General features: G+C 40.3%; 1 protein-coding gene across 1 annotated transcript; it reads right to left on the bottom strand.

Annotated features, from left to right (window-relative positions):
• Window positions 1-1676: 1676 nt before the first annotated feature.
• LOC133054786 (vomeronasal type-1 receptor 4-like) lies at window positions 1677-2618 on the bottom strand. Its single transcript, XM_061140107.1, has one exon. The coding sequence runs from the start codon at window positions 2616-2618 to the stop codon at window positions 1677-1679; it is 942 nt and encodes a 313-aa protein (XP_060996090.1).
• Window positions 2619-19953: the final 17335 nt, after the last annotated feature.

Raw genomic sequence — 19953 nt, 5'->3', positions numbered from 1 at the left:
CAGACTGGGAGAAAATAATAGCAAATGAAGAAACAGACAAAGGATTAATCTCAAAAATATACAAGCAACTCTTGAAGCTCAATTCCAGAAAAATAAATGACCCAATCAAAAAATGGGTCAAAGAACTAAACAGACATTTCTCCAAAGAAGACATACAGATGGCTAACAAACACATGAAAAGATGCTCAACATCACTCATTATCAAAGAAATGCAAATCAAAACCACAATGAGGTACCATTACACGCCAGTCAGGATGGCTGCTATCCAAAAGTCTACAAGCAATAAATGCTGGAGAGGGTGTGGAGAAAAGGGAACCCTCTTACACTGTTGGTGGGAATGCAAAGTAGTACATCCACTATGGAGAACAGTGTGGAGATTCCTTAGAAAACTGGAAATAGAACTGCCATATGACCCAGCAATCCCACTTCTGGGCATACACACTGAGGAAACCAGATCTGAAAGAGACACGTGCACCCCAATGTTCATCGCAGCACTGTTTATAATAGCCAGGACATGGAAGAAACCTAGATGCCCATCAGCAGACGAATGGATAAGGAAGCTGTGGTACATATACACCATGGAATATTACTCAGCCGTTAAAAAGAATTCATTTGAACCAGTTCTAATGAGATGGATGAAACTGGAGCCCATTATACAGAGTGAAGTAAGCCAGAAAGATAAAGAACATTACAGCATACTAACACATATATATGGAATTTAGAAAGATGGTAACGACAACCCTATATGCAAAACAGAAAAAGAGACACAGAAGTACAGAACAGACTTTTGAACTCTGTGGGAGAAGGTGAGGGTGGGATGTTGCGAAAGAACAGCATGTATATTATCTATGGTGAAAAAGGTCTCCAGCCCAGGTGGGCTGCATGAGACAAGTGCTCGAGCCTGGTGCACTGGGAAGATCCACAGGAATCGGGTGGAGAGGGAGGTGGGAGGGGGGATCGGGATGGGGAATACTTGTAAATCTATTGCTGATTCATGTCAATGTATGACAAAACCCACTGAAAAAATAAATAAATAAATAAATAAATTTTTTAAAAAAATAAATAAATAAAAAATCTGCTGAAATATAGTTTTCTTTAGTGTGATTTTTATTGTACATCACTTAAAACTGCTCATTTCTACATGAAAATATTTTAATGTGCTAATCTCCTTGCAAGACTCTTTCTAACAAATACTGCCATCTCTCTTACCAAGTTTAACTATAAACTTGTAACTGGCTCCCAAACTCTTACCTGATTTTACCTTCGAGTGATAACCAGGGTATTCTTTACTTTGTGAGAACATTAATATCTTCAGTTTTATTTCTGACGACTGTACACACTGATCCATTTTCTTGTATACTTTTATCTATAATTCCATACCTACTTCATTTCTGGGAAATTCATTTTGTTAGACTGAAAGTGACATATTTGAACACTTTATAATATGCACATAATTTCAAGACTTGTTGTTTATTGCATAAATCTGAACTCCTTTTCTACAAGAAAATTTCATTGATATATTCATATTTCATGACAATATATTTCAATTGGTCTCTATATTGAAGAAGATGCTTGGCATGTATTCTATAATACTATTTTGAGACTCAAAATTTAAATTTGGATTCTGAGGGTGAATAAATGAACTGGCAATGGATCATTATAGAAATAAATAAAATTCACACTTTCCTCATAATAGTAGGGGACTTTGCATTTCTAATCCAGACAAAATAGAGCCTGTGTACACTGGAGTTATGGCTCATGAGCAGAAAGGGGCTGACAGTTGGGAAGCACGCTGCTGTGATTATACTCATGTCCACATGGAACCGGCTGGGCTGACCAAAAAGAGCCAAAAGAACTTGAAAGATGGAGGAAAGAATATAAAAGTAGACAAAGGTGCTCCCGAGGAGAAGGATGAATTTAGTAGCTCTGGACTCAGGGGAGGACCTGGAGGAGGCATCAGCCCTACGAATGTGCTGGACCTGCTGCTTATGTCTGTACAGGATGAGAACCATGGAGCTGCCAGCCCAGAGTGTGAGCCCCAAACATAAAACATCAGGGAACGACAGCAATACTGCATACAAGGTGTCGTCAGTTTTGTCAGTAACAATAGAAATACAATAGCCAAAATCTCTTTCCTCTGTGATGTTTTTGTCACTCCATTTGCCAGTAATATAGATAGGAAAAATGACATTTACCAGCATTTGCAGGATCCAACACAGGAAAATAGAGAGAACCACGTACTTGGGAGCTGTTACTTTCAGCGCTGCCCACCTGGAGTTCCAGGGACTAATCGTGATCACCTGAAAGACACTCAAGAGGCAGATGCTACCGATGGACACTCCCCTCCCCACTCTGTGCAGAAAGAAGAGAAGTTTGCAGCCAAAATCACTTCGGATATGCTTCGACCCAAAGACTGCCATTGTCTGGGGGACCCCTTTAGAGAGGAGGACCAAGGAGTTGGCCACAATCAGGTGCTTAAGGATCAAATCTGTGGACCTTAGTCTGTAACCCATGAAGTGAAGGATGATATAACTGCTAAGGAGTGAGAAATTCCCCAGAATTCCAACCACGGTCTGTGTTAAGATGATCATGTCCGTTATGAGAAAGCTGCTGGCCATCCTCTCAGTTCACAGTCACTGGTACTTGTGAGCTAGAATGTCCTGCATGGAATATGACGCATGGGTTACATAATTCATGTCAACTGAGATCCAATATTCTCCACTTAACAATAGTTCCACTTGGAAATATTTGCTTCTTGTGTTTCTGTTACCTGCAGCCTTTAAAGGGTTTCATGTATAACATTTAAAGAGAACTAATATGTAAAATTAATCACTGAAGATACTCATGTGATCACGTCTTCATCTTCACAAATTTATTAGTCAGGAACAGAAGTGACCTTAGTTATACAGAGGAGTGTTACCTACATCCAGACAGGTTAAGTATTTGTCAAACCTGTTTCTTCGTGCAGAGTGAGGACTGAATCCCATTGGGCTACTCAAGACAGTGGTTTTAGGAACTTCCCAGGTGCTTAAATGATTAAGACCCTGCCTTCCATTGCAGAGGGTCCAAGTTCAATCCCTGGTCAAGGATCTAAGATCTCATGAACTTTGATGCACGGCAAAAACAAAAAAAAGAGAATGCACTGATCACCAGCCATGTCAAACAGCTAGTTAGCTGCAGCCATATAATAAACCAGATCTATATTGAATTTTGATTTCACAGCTTTTCTGTTTGTAGACTTGTGGTATTTTTAATTATAAACTAACATGATTCCATTTATTTGTAAAGATTTATTCTATGGAACCACATATTATGAATAAAATCTTAGCATCTTAACACATGAACATTACTGCTGGTAGTAGAAAACAGCAGGAGTCTGCCTCAGGACAAGGCAATGTCATGAATGAGAATGCTTCACTGTGCGGATGGCAACAGAAAGACTCTTTTGTTCCCATGACAGAAAAACAACTAAAATAACATGCATTATAGAAATATTTGAATAATCATATGTAGGCAATACACATTAGGGCATAAAACACTATCATGTGATAAAATAATTTAAAACAAAACAAAATTCTTATTGTCCAATCATACACTGAATCAGTATGTTATTGTCTGAGCCCAGTGAATATATTACCAAAGAATTAATATTTGCATTTGACATTAGCATACAAGACACAGAGGCAAAACTTGGCACTTGCAAAGCACGGATTCTTGTGTCTCTCATAAACTGATGTACTAGATTTGTTAGAATGTCAACAAATTGGTGTTGGTGTCAGTTTCTGATGTGATCACTTACCCAGAATCTTGATCTGCCTTTCTCTCACAGACTCTGCTGCTCAGACAAAAGTACAACGAACATACATTCCAGCTGCCAGGACAAGGGCACGGTGGGATGGTCATTATACCCAGTATGTGTGTGGGAGTGAGGCAGCCAGATCCTGATAAATGGGTTTGAGACGCTGTCCTCCCCTCCCCTCCTGTCAAAACTGCAATTATCATTTCACCTGAAGCAGCGATGGGAGTGCAGGCTTGGGAGATGAGAACATTTCTGGAAACTTTTCTCTCAGTTGTTAATTACTGGAAACAATTACAAGTTTCTAATTAGCAGCCTTAGGGGCCAACTGGCTGTACTTGACAGGCATTTTCTTTTCCATGATCCCTGAAGGTGATGGTCTCACGAGGAAGAACTGCTGAGATCACACACATTAGGGACTGACACAAACCATGTGCATCCCTCTGGATTCTTCACTTCCCTGAGATGGGTCTCTGCCCTAATACTAGTACTTTCCTCACCTTCAACCATTGAATGGAACCGTCAAAGAAAGTATTGGTAAAGAAAAGGAATGAGACAAAATACCTGGGAAGTATATTGGAAGAGACAAAAGGAAAAGGAGGAACATCATAAGAACTCATGATAGGAACCACCAGGACATCTTAAATCAATTTAGACTCATTTTCATAATTCAATGCCAATTATTATGGAAATTTTGTAGGAAATAAACTTTATTATTATTGAACCCACTGATAGGAATTGGGTCCAGAACAAATAAGTAGAAAAAAGTTTGAGGGCTTCACAATACCTATAATATAAAAGCACTTAGAACTGATATCTCGATTATTTTATCAAGTACTTAATTCAGGAGCATCCTGGAGAGGAAACAATATGCCACTAAAACTCAGTGCATCAGTGCAAAATTAAAAGAAAATCTGAAATGAAGTAGGAGGCTTCACAAAAAGCAAACACACTGACATCTTGATCATGTACTTCTAGCCTCCACAACTGTGAAAAACTGGGAAAACTATGTTTAAACCTCCCAGGCTGTTGTGTTTTATGAAGGCAAACCTAAATGTAATAGAAACTGTAAGAGTCTGCCTGTTTGATCCTGGGACTTCCTAGTGTGATCCTGCAATTTATGTCAGAGAAAGTGTTGTCTATGTTCTTCTAGCAGTTTTATGGTGTCATGTCTTCTATTTAACCCTTGGAGCCATGTTGAGTTTATTTCTGTGTATGGTGTGAGTGCATGATTTGACTTCATGGATTTACATGAGGCTGTCCAGCTACCAGAGAAGAGTGGAGAAACAACTCGAGAAAGAACGAAGGGAAGGTGCCAAAGTAAATAATGCACAGTTGTGGATGTGACTGGTGATGGAAGTAAAGTCTGATGTAAAGAACAATATTGCATAGGAACATGGAATGTTAGATCTATGAATCAAGGGACATTGGAAGTGGTCAAATAGGAGATGGGAAGAGTGAACATTGACATTTTAGGAATCAGTGAACTAAAATGGGCTGGAACAGGAGAATTTAATTCAGATGACCATTATATGTACTACTATGTGTAAGAATCTATTAGAAGAAATGGAGTAACCCTCATAGTTAACAAAAGAGTCTGAAGAGCCGTATTTGGGTGTAATCTCAAAAGTGACAGATTGATCTCTCTTTATTTCCAAGGCAAGGCATTCAATATTACAATGCCCCAACCATCAATGCTGAAGAAGCTCAAGTAGAATGGTTTAATGAATACCTACAAGACCGTCTAGAACTAACACAAACAAAGATGTCCTTTTTATCATAGGGGACTGGAATACAAAAGTAGGAAATCAGGAGATACCTGGAGTAGCAGACAAGTTTGGCCTGGAGTATAAAATGAAGCAGGGCAAAGGCTAACAGAGATTTGTGAAGACAATGCACTGGTCATAGCAAACACCCTCTTTCAACAACACAAGAGACAACTCTACACCAGATGGACATCAGCAGATGGTCAACAACAAAATCAGACTGATTATATTCTTTGCAGCCAAAGATGGGGAGGCTCTATACAGTCAGCAAAAACAATATCAGGAGCTGACTGTGGCTCAGATCATGAACTCTTTACTGCCAAATCCAGACTGAAATTGAAGAAAGTAGGGAAAACCACTAACCATTCAGGTATGACCTCAATCAAATCTGTTACAATTATACAGTGGAAGTGACAGTTTCAAGTGATTAGATCTGATAGACAGAGTGCCTGAAGAACTGTGGACAGAGGTTGGTGACATTGTACAGGAGACAGTGTTCAAGGCCATGCCTAAGAAAATGAAATGCAAAAAGTCAAAATGGTTGTCTAAGGAGGCCTTACAATTAGCTGAGAATAAAAGAGATGATAAAGGAAAAGGAGAAAAGGGCAGATATACTCATCTGAATGCAACGTCCAGGGAATAATAAGGAGAGATAAGAAAGCCATCCTCAGCGATCAATGCAAAGAAATAGAGGAAGCCAATAGAATGAGAAAGACTAGATATCCCTTCAAGAATATTGGAGATACTGAGGGAACATTTCATGCAGAGATGGGCACAGTAAAGGACAGAAATGCTATGGACCTAACTGAAGCAGAAGATATTAAGAAGAGGTGGCAAGTATACACAGAAGACTATACAAAAAAATCTCCTCACTCAGATAACCACAATGGTGTGATCACTCACACTCACCTAGATCCAGACATCCTGGAGTCTGAAGTAAAATGGGCCTTAGGAAGCATCATGATGAACTAAGCTAGTGGAAGTAATGGAATTCCAGATGAGCTATTTCAAGTCCCAATAGATGACTCTGTGAACGTGCTGAACTCAATATGCCAGAAAATTTGGAAAGCTCAGCAGTGGCCACAGGACTGGAAAAGTTCTGTTTTCATTCCAATCCTAAAGAAAGGCAATGCCAAAGAGTGTTCAGACTACCACACGATTGCACTCATCTCACATGCTAGCAAAGTAATGATCAGAATTCTCCAAGCCCAGCTTCAACAGTATGTGAACCAAGAACTTCCAGATGTACAAGCTGGATTTAAAAAAGGCTGAGCGGCCAGATATCAAATTACCAACTTCCACTGGATCATCAAAAAAGCAAGAGAGTTCTAGAAAAACATCTACTTCTGCCTTATTGGCTACAACAAAGCCTTTGACTGTGTGGATCACAATAAACTGTGGAAAATTATTCAAGTGATAAGAATACCAGATCACCTGACCTGCGTCTTGTGAAATCTGCATGCAGGTCAAGAAGCAACTGTTAGAATGGACATGGAAGCATGGACTGGTTCCAAATTGGGAAAGGAGTATGTCAAGGCTGTATAATGTCACCCTGCTTATTTAACTTATATGCAGAGTACATCATGCGAAATGCCAGGCTGGATGAAGCACAAGCTGGTATCAAGATTGCCAGGAGAAATGTCAGTAACTTGAGATATGCAGATGATACCACCCTTATGGCAGAAAGTGAAGAGTAACTACAGAACCTCTGGATGAATGTGAAAGACGAGAGTGAAAACCTGGCTTAAAACTCAAGATTTGAAAACCAAGATCATGGCATGTGGTCCCATGATTTCATGTAAAATAGATGGGGAAACAATGGAAACAGTGACAGAATTTATTTCCGTGGTCTCCAAAATCACTGCAGAAGGTCATGCAGCCATGAAATTAAAAGATGCTTGCTGCTTTGAAGAAAAGTTATGATCAACTTAGATAGCATATTAAAAAGCAGAGACATTACTTTGTTGACAATGGTCCGCCTAGTCAAAGCTATGGTTTTTCCTGTAGTGGTGGATGGATGTGAGAGTTGGACCATGAAAAAGCAGAGCACAGAAGAATTGATGCTTTTGAACTGTGGTGTTGGAGAAGACACTTGAGAGTTCCTTGAACTGCACGGAGATCAGACCAGTCAGTCCTAATGGAAAATCAGTCCTGAATATTCACTGGAAGGACTGACACTGAAGCTGAGCACCAACACTTTGGCCAACTGATGTGACGAATACACTCATTGGAAAAGACCCTGATGCTGCGAAGGATTGAAGGCCGGAGAAGGGGACGACAGGATGAGATGCGTGGATAGCATCACTGACTTGATGGACATGAGTTGAGCAAGCTACGGCAGTTGGTGCTGGACATCGAAGCCTGGCATGCTGCAGTTCGTGGGCCCACAACAAGTTGGACATGACTGAGCAACTGAACTGAATTAATTACACTGGGCCCACAGATAATTGGGAGAAATTCCCTGTCTTGAATCAACTCATTAGTAATCTTAATGGACCTGAAAAATCCACTTGCCATGTAGTATAACATGACTACCCAGATGATGTCACATCCATGGGAGGAGAACTGTTTATTATTTATATAATTATCAATATGTTTTCAACACTATGAGCAATCTTTACCTCCTGTGATGGTTTCTTATGAGGAAGAAGCTAGTATAAGGGGATATGCCTTCACAATTTTTAGTGGTCTTATCTTTTGTCTGATTCCTTGCGACCCCATGGATTGCACCATGGCAGAGTTCCCTGCCCATCACCAACTCCTGGAGCTTACTCAAACTGATGTCCATAGAGTCAGTGATGCTATCCAACCATCTCTACCTCTGTTGTCCCCTTCTCCTCCTGCCTTCAATCCTTCCCCGCATAATGGTCTTTTCAAATGAGTCAGTTCTTCTCATCATGGGCCAAATATTGGGGTTTCAGGCAGCATCAGTTCTTCCAATGAATATTCAGGATGGATTTGCTTTAGGATGGACTGGTTGGATCTCCTTGCAGTCTAAGGGAGTCTCAAGAGTTTTCTTCAACACCACAGCTCAAAAGCATCAATTCTTCAGTGCTCAGCTTTTTTTACAGTCAAACTCTCACATCCATACATGACTACTAGAAAAAGCATAGCCTTCACTCTACGGACATTTGTTGGCAAAGTAATGTCCCTGCATTTTAATATGCTGTCTACGTTGGTCATAACTTTATTTCCAAGGAGCAAGTGTCTCTTAATTTCATGGCTGCAATCGCCAACTTCAGTGATTTTGGAGCCCTCCAAAATAAAGTCTCTCACTGTTTCCATTGTTTCCCCATCTCTTTGTCATGAAGTGATGGGGCTGGATGCCATGATCTTCGTTTTCTAAATGTTGAGTTTTAAGCCAACTTTTTCACTCTCCTCTTTCACTTTCATCAAGAGGCTGTTTAGTTCTTCTCCACTTTCTGCCATAAGGGTGGTGTCATCCGCATCTCTGAGGTTATTGATATTTCTCCCTGCAACCTTGATCCCAGCTTGTGCTTCATCCAGCCTGGCATTTCGCATGATGTATTCTGCATGTAAGTTAAATAAGCAGGGTGACAATAAACAACCTTGACATACTCCTTTCTCGATTTGGAACCAGTATGTTGTTCCATATCCAGTTCTCACTGTTTCTTCTTGACCTGCATACAGATTTCTCAGGAGACAGGTCAGTTGGTCTGGTATTCCCATTCTTTAAGAATTTTCCACAGTTGATTGTGATCCACAGAGTCAAAGATTTTGGCATAGTCAATAAAGCAGAAGTAGATGTTTCTGGAACGCTCTTGTTTTCTCGATAATCCAATGGATGTTGACAATTTGATCTCTGATTCCTCTGCCTTTTCTAATTGCAGCTTGAACATCTGGAAGTTCACAGCTCACATCCTGTTGAACTGGTTACAGTAACACTTAAAGGGTTTAAACATGTGTATATCTGCATTTAAAATGGTATTTTTCAGGAATACCAGAACACATAAATGTGTTTTCATCATATCAGTAGAGAGGCATAGAATTTCTTTGAGGTATAGGGAAATAATGAATAACACAGCAGACTTTGAACATGATGAGCTGACATCACTCCCAAAGACCTGCATCACTAGACACCTATAAACAGCCTGTCCTTCCTGAACTTGTGAGTTCACATCCTATGGCTGATATTGTGAAGGAAGAGAGAGAATGGTGTTGAGTGTTATTTCCTCAAATTTTTATCTTTCCTCCTTTACTTTTAAAATGATTTTGAGGTTATTTTAAATAAGCAAGTTATTTTTCCCCTGAGCTGAAATTAGAAAGTAACCCTGACTGATTAAATACTATGTGGTGTATGTGTACAATGGAATACAACTCAGCCATGAAAAGAGTGAAATAATGTCTTTTGCAGCAACATGGATAGAGTTCGAGATGATCATACTAAGGGGATTAAGCCAGAAAGAAAATGACAAATACCATGTGGTATCATTTATGTATGGAAACTAAAATACTGGGCTTCCCAGGTGGTACTAGTGGTAAAGAACCCTCCTGCCAATGAAGGAGACATAAAGAGATGTGGGTTCCATCCAAGTCTGATCCACTACTTGGGTCAGGAAGATTCCCTGAGTAGTGCATGGCAACCCATTCCAGTACTCTTGCCTGGAGAATCCTCATGGACAGAGAAATCTGGTAGGCTGCAGTCTGAAGGGTTGAACATGACTGAAGCACCTCAGCGAGCAAAAACATGAAACACATGAGCTTATCTATGAAAAAAAACAGACTCACAGACATAGAAAACTGAATTGTCGTACGCAAGGGATAAGGTGGTGGAAGGGTGCATTGGGAGCTTGAGATTAGTAGATGAAAACTATTAAACACAGAATGTATCAAGAACAATGTCCTACTGCAGAGCACACGGAACTATAGTTACTATCTTGTGATAAGCCATGGTGGGAAAGAATATGAAAAAATATGTCACTAAATCACGTTGCAGTATAGCAGACATTGACACCATACTGTAAATCAACACTATATATAGGCAAAATAAATTTTAAAAAGCTGAATGTGTCAAATATGAAGTGAAGTGAAAGTCACCCAGTCATAGCCAACTCCTTGAGACCCCATGGACTGTAGACTGCCAGGCTCCTCTCTCCGTGGAATTCTCCAGGCCAGAATACCAGATTGGGTAGGCGTTCCATTATCCAGAGGATCTCCCCAACCCAGGTATTGAATCCAGGTCTCCTGCATTGCAGGCAGATTCTTTACCATCTGAGTCACCAGGGAAGCCCAACAATCCTGGAGTGGGTAGCCTATCTCTTCTTCAGTTGATCTTCCTAACCCAGGAACTATACTGGGGTTTCCTGCATTGTAGGTGGACCCTTTACCTGCTGAGCTACCAGGGAAGCTATGATTAGATGACAAATTGTGGAATTCATGAATAAGTCCTCTGCCACGTCCTTCATTTCCAGCTCCTCCTTCCTACAATTAGATGTTACCAAGCTGAATTTGGGCCGATAGGCGTCTTTCAGTGTATTATTGCATGCAATTTTCCAATATTTTGTGAGGGTTCTTGCATCTATGTTTATGAGAGATTCTGTCTTGTAATTTTCTTTATATATATATTGCCATTTTGTGCTTTTGGTATCAGAGTGGTGTTGGCCTCATAAAATGAGATAAGAAGCATTCTCTACCCCTCAGGGGTTATTTCAGAAATGTTTGGGAAGCATAGGTATTAACTCATTGAATGTTTGGTAGAATTCACCTGTGAAGCCATCTGGTCCTGAACTTTTGTTTGGGGCAGTTTTCTATTACTGTTTCAAGCACTGGACGAGTGATCAGTCTAGTCAGTTTTTCTACCTCATGATTCAGTCTTGGAAGGTTCTATTATTCAAAAAATTGGTCCATTTCGTCTGGTCTGTCCAAGTTTGTTGGCATAGATAGATGTCCACAATATTGTCATAATTCTTTGTATTGATGTGTAATTATTGCTCTTTTTCTTCTTGTTTCATAATTTATTGATCAGAGCCTTCTCTCTCCCTCTCTCTTTTCTTAAAGTGAGTCTAATGAAAGGTTTCTCAACGTTGTTTCCCTTTTCAAAGAACCAGTTTTTAGTTTGATCTTTAAAAAAAATGCTAATGCTAAGTCGCTTCAGTCGTGTCTGACTCTGTGCAACGCCATGGATAGCAGTCCACCAGGCTCCTCCATCCACAGGATTCTCCAGGCAAGAATACTGGAGTGGGTTGCCATTTCTTTCCCCAAAATATTTTTTAAAAACACTTTTAAAATATTTAAAATATTTTAAAAATATTTATTTATTCATCTGGGTGCACTATGTCTTAGTTGTGGCAATCGGTACTTTAGTTTCAGAATGTGAAGTTTTAGTTGTCTCATGTACTATCCAGATCCTGGACCACGGATCAAACCCAGGGCCCCTGCATTGAGAGCTTGGAGTCTTAGCTACTGGAATCCAGGGAAGTCCCTGATTGATCTTTTCTACTGTCTTTTTCGTATCTGCTTTATTTATTTCCACACTGATTTTATCATTTCCTTCATTCCTGACTCTGGGCTTTGTTTGTTCCTCTTCTTCTAGTTTCTTTAGGTGTATGGCTAGAATGTTATTCGAGATTTTCCTTCTTTCCTTAGGTGGGCCCGTTTTGCTTTAAACTCCCCTCTCACTTTTCCAGTTCTCAAATCAAAGATGGCTTCTTCATTTCCTACAACTGTGAGTGGAATATAGGTTATAAGTGATTTCTACTTATATTTGTTGAGATTTGTTTTGTGTTCCAATGTATGATCTATCTGTGAGCAATCGAGCCAGGAGCTGAACCCATGACTGACAGCTCAGGGAAATGGATACCCTGGTGAGTGAGTGGTTTGAACCACAGATTCGTACCCCAGTCCTAGGGTCCTGTGTGTTTGATGCAAACCACATTGTCTGGTGGGAGAAGTGGTAGGATGAGGAACGCAGGGCTATGCTCATGAGGAGCACACATTGCCTAGCCCATGAGGCAGGGAAGACAGAAGTCTACTCAAGGAGCTGTTGTTTACCCACAAGCCACTCACCACACAACCCAGTCCCAGTGGAATGAACACACCAGTCCTCCTCCATCCATGACACTGTATCTGCAAAAGCCACTATGAAGGAAGAGTTGATGGAGGGACACAGAGGTAACCAACAGCCAGGGCAGAGCCTGGGTGGAGCAGTGGCAGCCACTGTTGCTGTTGAATCAAGAAACCCCCCAGAAGCAGCCCGGAGAACATATGCCAGCTCGTTCAATACAGCTCATTCCCTGATATCACATGCAAAGTACTGCCTACCCTGAGGACCAGTTTCACAACAGTGCAGGAGTGACTGAGGACGGGGAAAGTTTAGAGACACAGGGGACCTGCTGTCCAGACAAGACAGACAGGTCTGCTCTCGTGGCTGCAGAGTTTCCTAGGACCGCCTACCACCTACTGATGTGCCCCAGCCTGAACACAGCGAATGCTTCTGCCCAACTCAGTCCATGTCGTATCCCTGCTCTGGGTGCAGAGGGCCTACAACCAGAGAGAAAACTTCACCTAAGGACACAGAGCAACCTGGTTCTGGGACAGAGCTGTTCGGCAACAGCTCACTTCTCAACCAATGCTTAGGATCCATGTGAGCTTCTGCAAGCTGTAAAGAGCAGCTCCATAACAGGGTGGGTGCTGCAAAGACAGGGAGCAGTCTTCAACTGGGAAGGACAATGGGAACTTACACTTGAGGCTGCGACAGCACAGCCATTGGCACCCACATAGACCGAGCATCAGACCCCTGTCTGCCCTTGGTTCCCAATCGATTCAGAGGTCTTTTTCCTCTGGGGAAATGGACCCACTCTGTGGAGAGGAAAAACACACACTTAGAAGAAAGACATTCACCTTGGGCCCGACCCACAGGGTATCTGTTCCAGCACCTGACTGGATTAAAAAAAAAAACTAGCCCCTTCACTATGTTCCCTGCAAGAGACTTTTCTCAGATATAAATCTGTAAAGAGACAAACACATAGAGACTAAACAACACAGTACTAAAATATGACAGGTTCAAAAAAGAAATCAAGAGTAAATCAGAAATTACCAGAAGACAAATGGGAACAAAAACACAACTTTCCAAAATTTATGGAACACAATAAACACAGTTCTAAGAGAAAACTTTATATCAATACAGGCCTACTTCAAATGTGTAAGAAAAATCTAAAGAAAAAACCAAACCCACTTAATTGACCAAATTTCTAGGAAAAGTCTTTAAAGACTGAATTAGGAGGAATTAGACAATCTTGAATGAAAAGAAGCAAAATGGATGTCTGAGGAGGCCTTAGAAATGGCTGTGAAAAGAAGAGATGCAAAAAGCAAAGGAGAAAAGGAAAGATATACCCATCTGAATGCAGAGTTCCAAAGAATAGGCAGGAGAGATAAGAAAAGCTTCCTTAGCAATCAATGCAAAAAATACAGGAAAACAATAGAATGGGAAAGACTAGAGATCTCTTCAAGAAAATTAGATACCAAGGGAACACTTCATGCAAAGATGGGCTTAATAAAGGACAGAAATTGTAAGATATCAGAAGATATCTAATTCTGATAACAGAATCAGAAGATATTAAGAAGAGGTGGCAAGAATACACAGAAGAACTGTACCAAAGAGATCTTGATGACCCAAATAATCATGATGGTGTGATCACTCAAACTAACCTAGAGTCAGACATCCTGGAATGTGGAGTCAATTGGGCCTTAGGAAGGATCACTAAGAACAAAGTTAGTGGAGGTGATGGAATTCCAGTTGAGCTCTTTCGACTCTTGAAAAATGATGCTGTGAATGTGCTGCACTCAATATGTAAGCAAATTTGGAAAACTCAGCAGTGGCCACAGGACTTGAAAAGGTCCATTTTCATTCCAGTCCAAAAGAAAGGCAATGCCAGAAAATGCTCAAGCTACTGCACAATTGCTCTCATCTCACACACTAGTAAACTAATGCTCAAAATTCTCCAAGTCAAGCTTCAGCAACACGTGAACTGTGAACTTCCAGATGTTCAGCTGGTTTTAGAAAAGGCAGAGGAACCAGTGATCAAATACCAACATCCTCTGGATCATCGAAAAAGCAAGAGTGTTCCGAAAAACCTCTATTTCTGCCTTATTGACTGTGCCAAAGCCATTGACTGTTTGGATCACAATAAACTGTGGAAAATTCTGAAAGAGATGGGAATACCAGACCACCTGGCCTGCCTCGTGAGAAACCTGTATGCAGGTCAGGAAGCAACAGTTAGAACTGGATATGAAACAACAGACTGGTCCCAAATAGGAAAAGGAATACATTAAGGCCGTGTATTGTCACCCTGCTTATTTAACTTATATGAGAAGTGCTGGGCTGCAAGCAGCACAAGCTGATCTCAAGATTGCCTGGAGAAATATATACAACCTGAGATATGCAGATGGCACCACCCTTATGGCAGAACGTGAAGAAGAACTAATGAGCCTCTTGAGGAAAGTGAAAGAAGAGAGTGGAGAATTTGGCTTAAAGCTTGACACTCAGAAAACTAAGATCATGGCATCTGGTCCCATCACTTCATGGCAAATAGATTGAGAAACAGTGAAAACAGTGTCAGACTGTATTCTGAGGTCTGGGATCCTTTAATGGATGGGAACCTGGTGGTCCAGAGTCAATCATAAGGAAGTGAAAGAGCGAAAGTGGCTGATAGTCTCTGGTTTACACCGAGGACCAATAAAGCCCTTGACACAGGGCTTGTATCGCTCACGAAGGCACAGGGTGCCCTCTCGATGGGAACTTTAAAGCCCGTGTAGGAGAGTGAATACGATGGGTCTGTATGCTCCAGAGAAATAGCCGGGGGTGGCCGTGTGTTGGGGGGTGGTGGGGAGTGAGAGAGAGAAAAGACAAGGAGACCTAAGCTCTGATGGAGCAAATGTGCTTTAATGAACTTTTTGTGATGATGTATAGGCTGTTGTACAAGGAATTTCTTTCGACAATGATAAAGATCAGAAAACTAAATGTGCAGCAACCCTTACCAAGGGAACAAGGGATTAACAACAGTCATAAGGTCAGGAGACAATCCATATTTCAAAAAAGAGGATTGAGACTAAGTTTTATCATAAAGAGAATGTTTACTGAGGGAGACCCAAGCCTGTCTCCCACAGTGGCCCCAGCTCTGGGAGCAGCTTGCCTTTCCACTGATAAGGAACAGAGGATTTATGAGAAACAGCACGTAGGAATCCTCCCGTTAAATATCCCCCGTTATATATTTATTTATAATATTTGTAAAAAGGGCTCTGACCATTTGAGCTTGTTTAGTTTTAACCATTTTTGCATGAAGGCAACAGTAAATGACAAATATAATTGTCAAGACAATCACCAAAATTATAGTTCCTGACCCGATGCTGTGAGTGATGCTTTGAAACCATCTGCATGGGTCTAGCCCAGATAATCGATCAGCCAGTTGTTCAGCTAAAGTTTCCAAATGAGTGGAAGAGGGCAGATTTTTAGAAGAGGTTTCAGAGATTTCTTTTTGTAATACTGTACATTCAGAGAGACATTATCATGTATGTTTTGTAAAGGAAATTTGATTTGTTCCCTGTTGTAGACACGATGATTAAATTGAACAGGAGTAACAAAAAATTGAGTAGAATTCCAATCACATTTTAGTATCACCTGTTTTTGTATATCTATTAATTGATCTCCAACCCATTTGATGGCTGTTTTCAGTTCTTGTATTTCATCTTAAATATCCTAATCTATCTGAGCCTGAGTGGCCCAAATAGTACGAGCATCTTTAGTCCAATTTTGGATAAAATTATGTGTTTGAACTGAGGTTTGTAATGCAATGCCATTGATGGCAGCAGTGGTGCAAATAGCTATTAATCCCAAAATGCCAAGAATCAGCCATCCAATGAATCGTTTAGATCACTGGAGCAGTTTAGTAAGTAACCAGGAAGCAAGTCCAGCCATGGGACCTTCTTCCCAGGGCCATTGGAGAATTATTGGTAACCACATTCTACATAGAGATCAAAGAATCAAAAGGGAATCATTTCTTAAGGAAATAGAGGAGTTAAGAGAGCTATATAACTTGCAATTTATACAAGTTACAGAACGTAAAGTCTTAATGAATTCTAAGTTTCCTATAGCTACAACAAAAGGAAGTGGAACACAGGCTTGTATAACTATGATTGATGATAGCAAAAGAAATAATTACTATGACTATGATTGGTCCCTGTGAAATGTCCAGTCTAAATCCCAAGTTCTTCAGTGCTTGCTGCAAGTTTCCAGATGTCCCATTGTTTAGGCCCAATCTCTTTATCAAGGACGATTTGAGGGCGAGAAGGTGTCATTTCACCATCAAGCCAGCCAAGGAGTCCTTTTCATGGCAGTGTTTCATTGAACTGTTGGTAATCTTTGATGTTACTTGAATAACATAATCACATATAGTACTGTTATTATAATCTGAGCAGTTAGATAGCCATATACCACGGGGTCCCCAATCAAGAATGGTGTAATTGGCCATAAACATTAATTTCCCAGATTCAGCTTGACATCTTTCTCAGTAAATAGAGTATATTTAATGTCTTTATAAGTAAACCCCTTACATTCTAACTTTTGTCCTCTTCCTGGAGTTTTGGTAGTGTTGACATGGTTTTCAGAAAAGGACAGGGCAGTAAACAGTCCAAGCAATGTGTGGAAGTTCTTTTTTGTAGGCAGGACGAAAGCCCATGTTTGTCGACTAACATTAATACATAATTTTGTTGGGCCCATGCATAAAGGAAGGATTTCATAGCCTAGAGAAATGTCACTTAGTCTTCCTTCTTTCTCAGGATGAGAGGGCCCCTCCAAGCTCCAAGGAGGGGGGCATATATGTTGAGTCATTAGTGGATACGATTGGTCCTATATCTGTCCATTCTAGAACCTACAATAAAAAGGGTGGTTAGGTACATAGCCCAATAAGTGTGATCAATCAAGTCAGCCTGAGCGGGGGAAGCAAAAGCAAGCAAAGCAAGCATAGCAAAAAAAAATATTTTCAGGATTCTGAGCCATTCCCAGTTGAGAAATCAGATTTTCAGCTTGATTAGTAAGGGTTTTTAATCTGTCCCCAAGTAGGGAGATCATAAGGACGATCATGTTGTCTGTGGAATTTTTTGGAAATGTTTTAAAGCCGCCATGGCTTGTACTGGAATTTCTTCCTCCTGAGGTTTTTGTTGTTTCATCTCAAGTTTGAATGTTGGGGGCCACCTTAGGTCGAATCTTCCAAAGGGAAAGCCATGTGAGTTTTTTGGATCCATCTGGAGAAATAGAAGCATACCCCTTTCCCTGTAAGATTAGTTTTCTGGATTTCGATTGATTAGTTAACCCGTCTTGATACCAAATGGGACGAGGAAGGGACGTGTCCTTCAATGTCTCGAAATGTTTTTCTGCTTTTGTCAAAATATCTTCTTGCAGTAAGTTAAAAATCATTCACAACAAATAAAGCTATATTAACAATAGTTATAGGCTTAAAGAACATATTGCATTGGAATCTAATAGAGTCTGCTCTAGATAAGGAAGATAGAATGTTCCTATGCATTTTCCCCTTTATTTTATTTATTTATTTATTTATTTTTTATTATCCAATTCCAGGAACTTTTATTTATTTTTTATTTATTTATTTTTTTTTAATTTTTATTATTATTATTTTTTTTTTCCAGTGGGTTTTGTCATACATTGATATGAATCAGCCATGGATTTACATGTATTCCCAATCCCGATCCCCCATCCCACCTCCCTCTCCACCCGATTCCTCTGGGTCTTCCCAGTGCACCAGGCCTGAGCACTTGTCTCGTGCATCCCACCTGGGCTGGTGATCTGTTTCACCATAGATAGTATACATGCTGTTCTTTTGAAATATCCCACCCTCACATTCTCCCACAAAGTTCAAAAGTCTGTTCTGTATTTCTGTGTCTCTTTTTCTGTTCTGCATATAGGGTTATCGTTATCACCTTTCTAAATTCCATATACATGTGTCAGTATGCTGTAATGTTCTTTATCTTTCTGGCTTACTTCACTCTGTATAAGGGGATCCAGCTTCATCCATCTCATTAGGACTGGTTCAAATGAATTCTTTTTAATGGCTGAGTAATATTCCATGGTGTATATGTACCACAGCTTCCTTATCCATTCATCTGCTGATGGGCATCTAGGTTGCTTCCATGTCCTGGCTATTATAAACAGTGCTGCGATGAACATTGGGGTGCACGTGTCTCTTTCAGATCTGGTTTCCTCAGTGTGTATGCCCAGAAGTGGGATTGCTGGGTCATATGGCAGTTCTATTTCCAGTTTTTTAAGAAATCTCCACACTGTTTTCCATAGCGGCTGTACTAGTTTGCATTCCCACCAACAGTGTAAGAGGGTTCCCTTTTCTCCACACCCTCTCCAGCATTTACTACTTGTAGACTTTTGGATAGCAGCCATCCTGACTGGTGTGTAATGGTACCTCATTGTGGTTTTGATTTGCATTTCTCTAATAATGAGTGATGTTGAGCATCTTTTCATGTGTTTGTTAGCCATCTGTATGTCTTCTTTGGAGAAATGTCTGTTTAGTTCTTTGGCCCATTTTTTGATTGGGTCATTTATTTTTCTGGAATTGAGCTGCAGGAGTTGCTTGTATATTTTTGAGATTAATCCTTTGTCTGTTTCTTTATTTGCTATTATTTTCTCCCAATCTGAGGGCTGTCTTTTCACCTTACTTATAGTTTCCTTTGCAGTGCAAAAGCTTTTGAGTTTCATTAGGTCCCATTTGTTTAGTTTTGCTTTTATTTCCAATATTCTGGGAGGTGGGTCATAGAGGATCTTGCTGTGATTTATGTCGGAGAGTGTTTTGCCTATGTTCTCCTCTAGGAGTTTTATAGTTTCTGGTCTTACATTTAGATCTTTAATCCATTTTGAGTTTATTTTTGTGTATTGTGTTAGAAAGTGTTCTAGTTTCATTCTTTTACAAGTGGTTGACCAGTTTTCCCAGCACCACTTGTTAAAGAGGTTGTCTTTTTCCCATTGTATATCCTTGCCTCCTTTGTCAAAGATAAGGTGTCCATAGGTTCGTGGATTTATCTCTGGGCTTTCTACTCTGTTCCATTGATCTATATTTCTGTCTTTGTGCCAGTACCATACTGTCTTGATGACTGTGGCTTTTTAGTAGAGTCTGAAGTCAGGCAGGTTGATTCCTCCAGCTCCATTCTTCTTTCTCAAGATTACTTTGGCTATTCGAGGTTTTTTGTATTTCCATACAAATTGTGAAATTCTTTGGTCTAGTTCTGTGAAAAATACCGTTGGTAGCTTGATAGGGATTGCATTGAATCTATAGACTGCTTTGGGTAGAATAGCCATTTTGACAATATTGATTCTTCCAATCCATGAACACGGTATGTTTCTCCATCTGTTTG

This window comes from Dama dama, chromosome 4, assembly GCF_033118175.1.
Source record: "Dama dama isolate Ldn47 chromosome 4, ASM3311817v1, whole genome shotgun sequence".
Classification (NCBI taxonomy): Eukaryota; Metazoa; Chordata; class Mammalia; order Artiodactyla; family Cervidae; genus Dama; species Dama dama.
This window is presented reverse-complemented; position numbering and strand designations above follow the sequence as displayed.

Coding starts and splice junctions, on each gene's coding strand:
- LOC133054786 (XM_061140107.1), bottom strand. CDS start 2,618: ATGGCCAGCAGCTTTCTCATAACGGACATGATCATCTTAACACAGACC.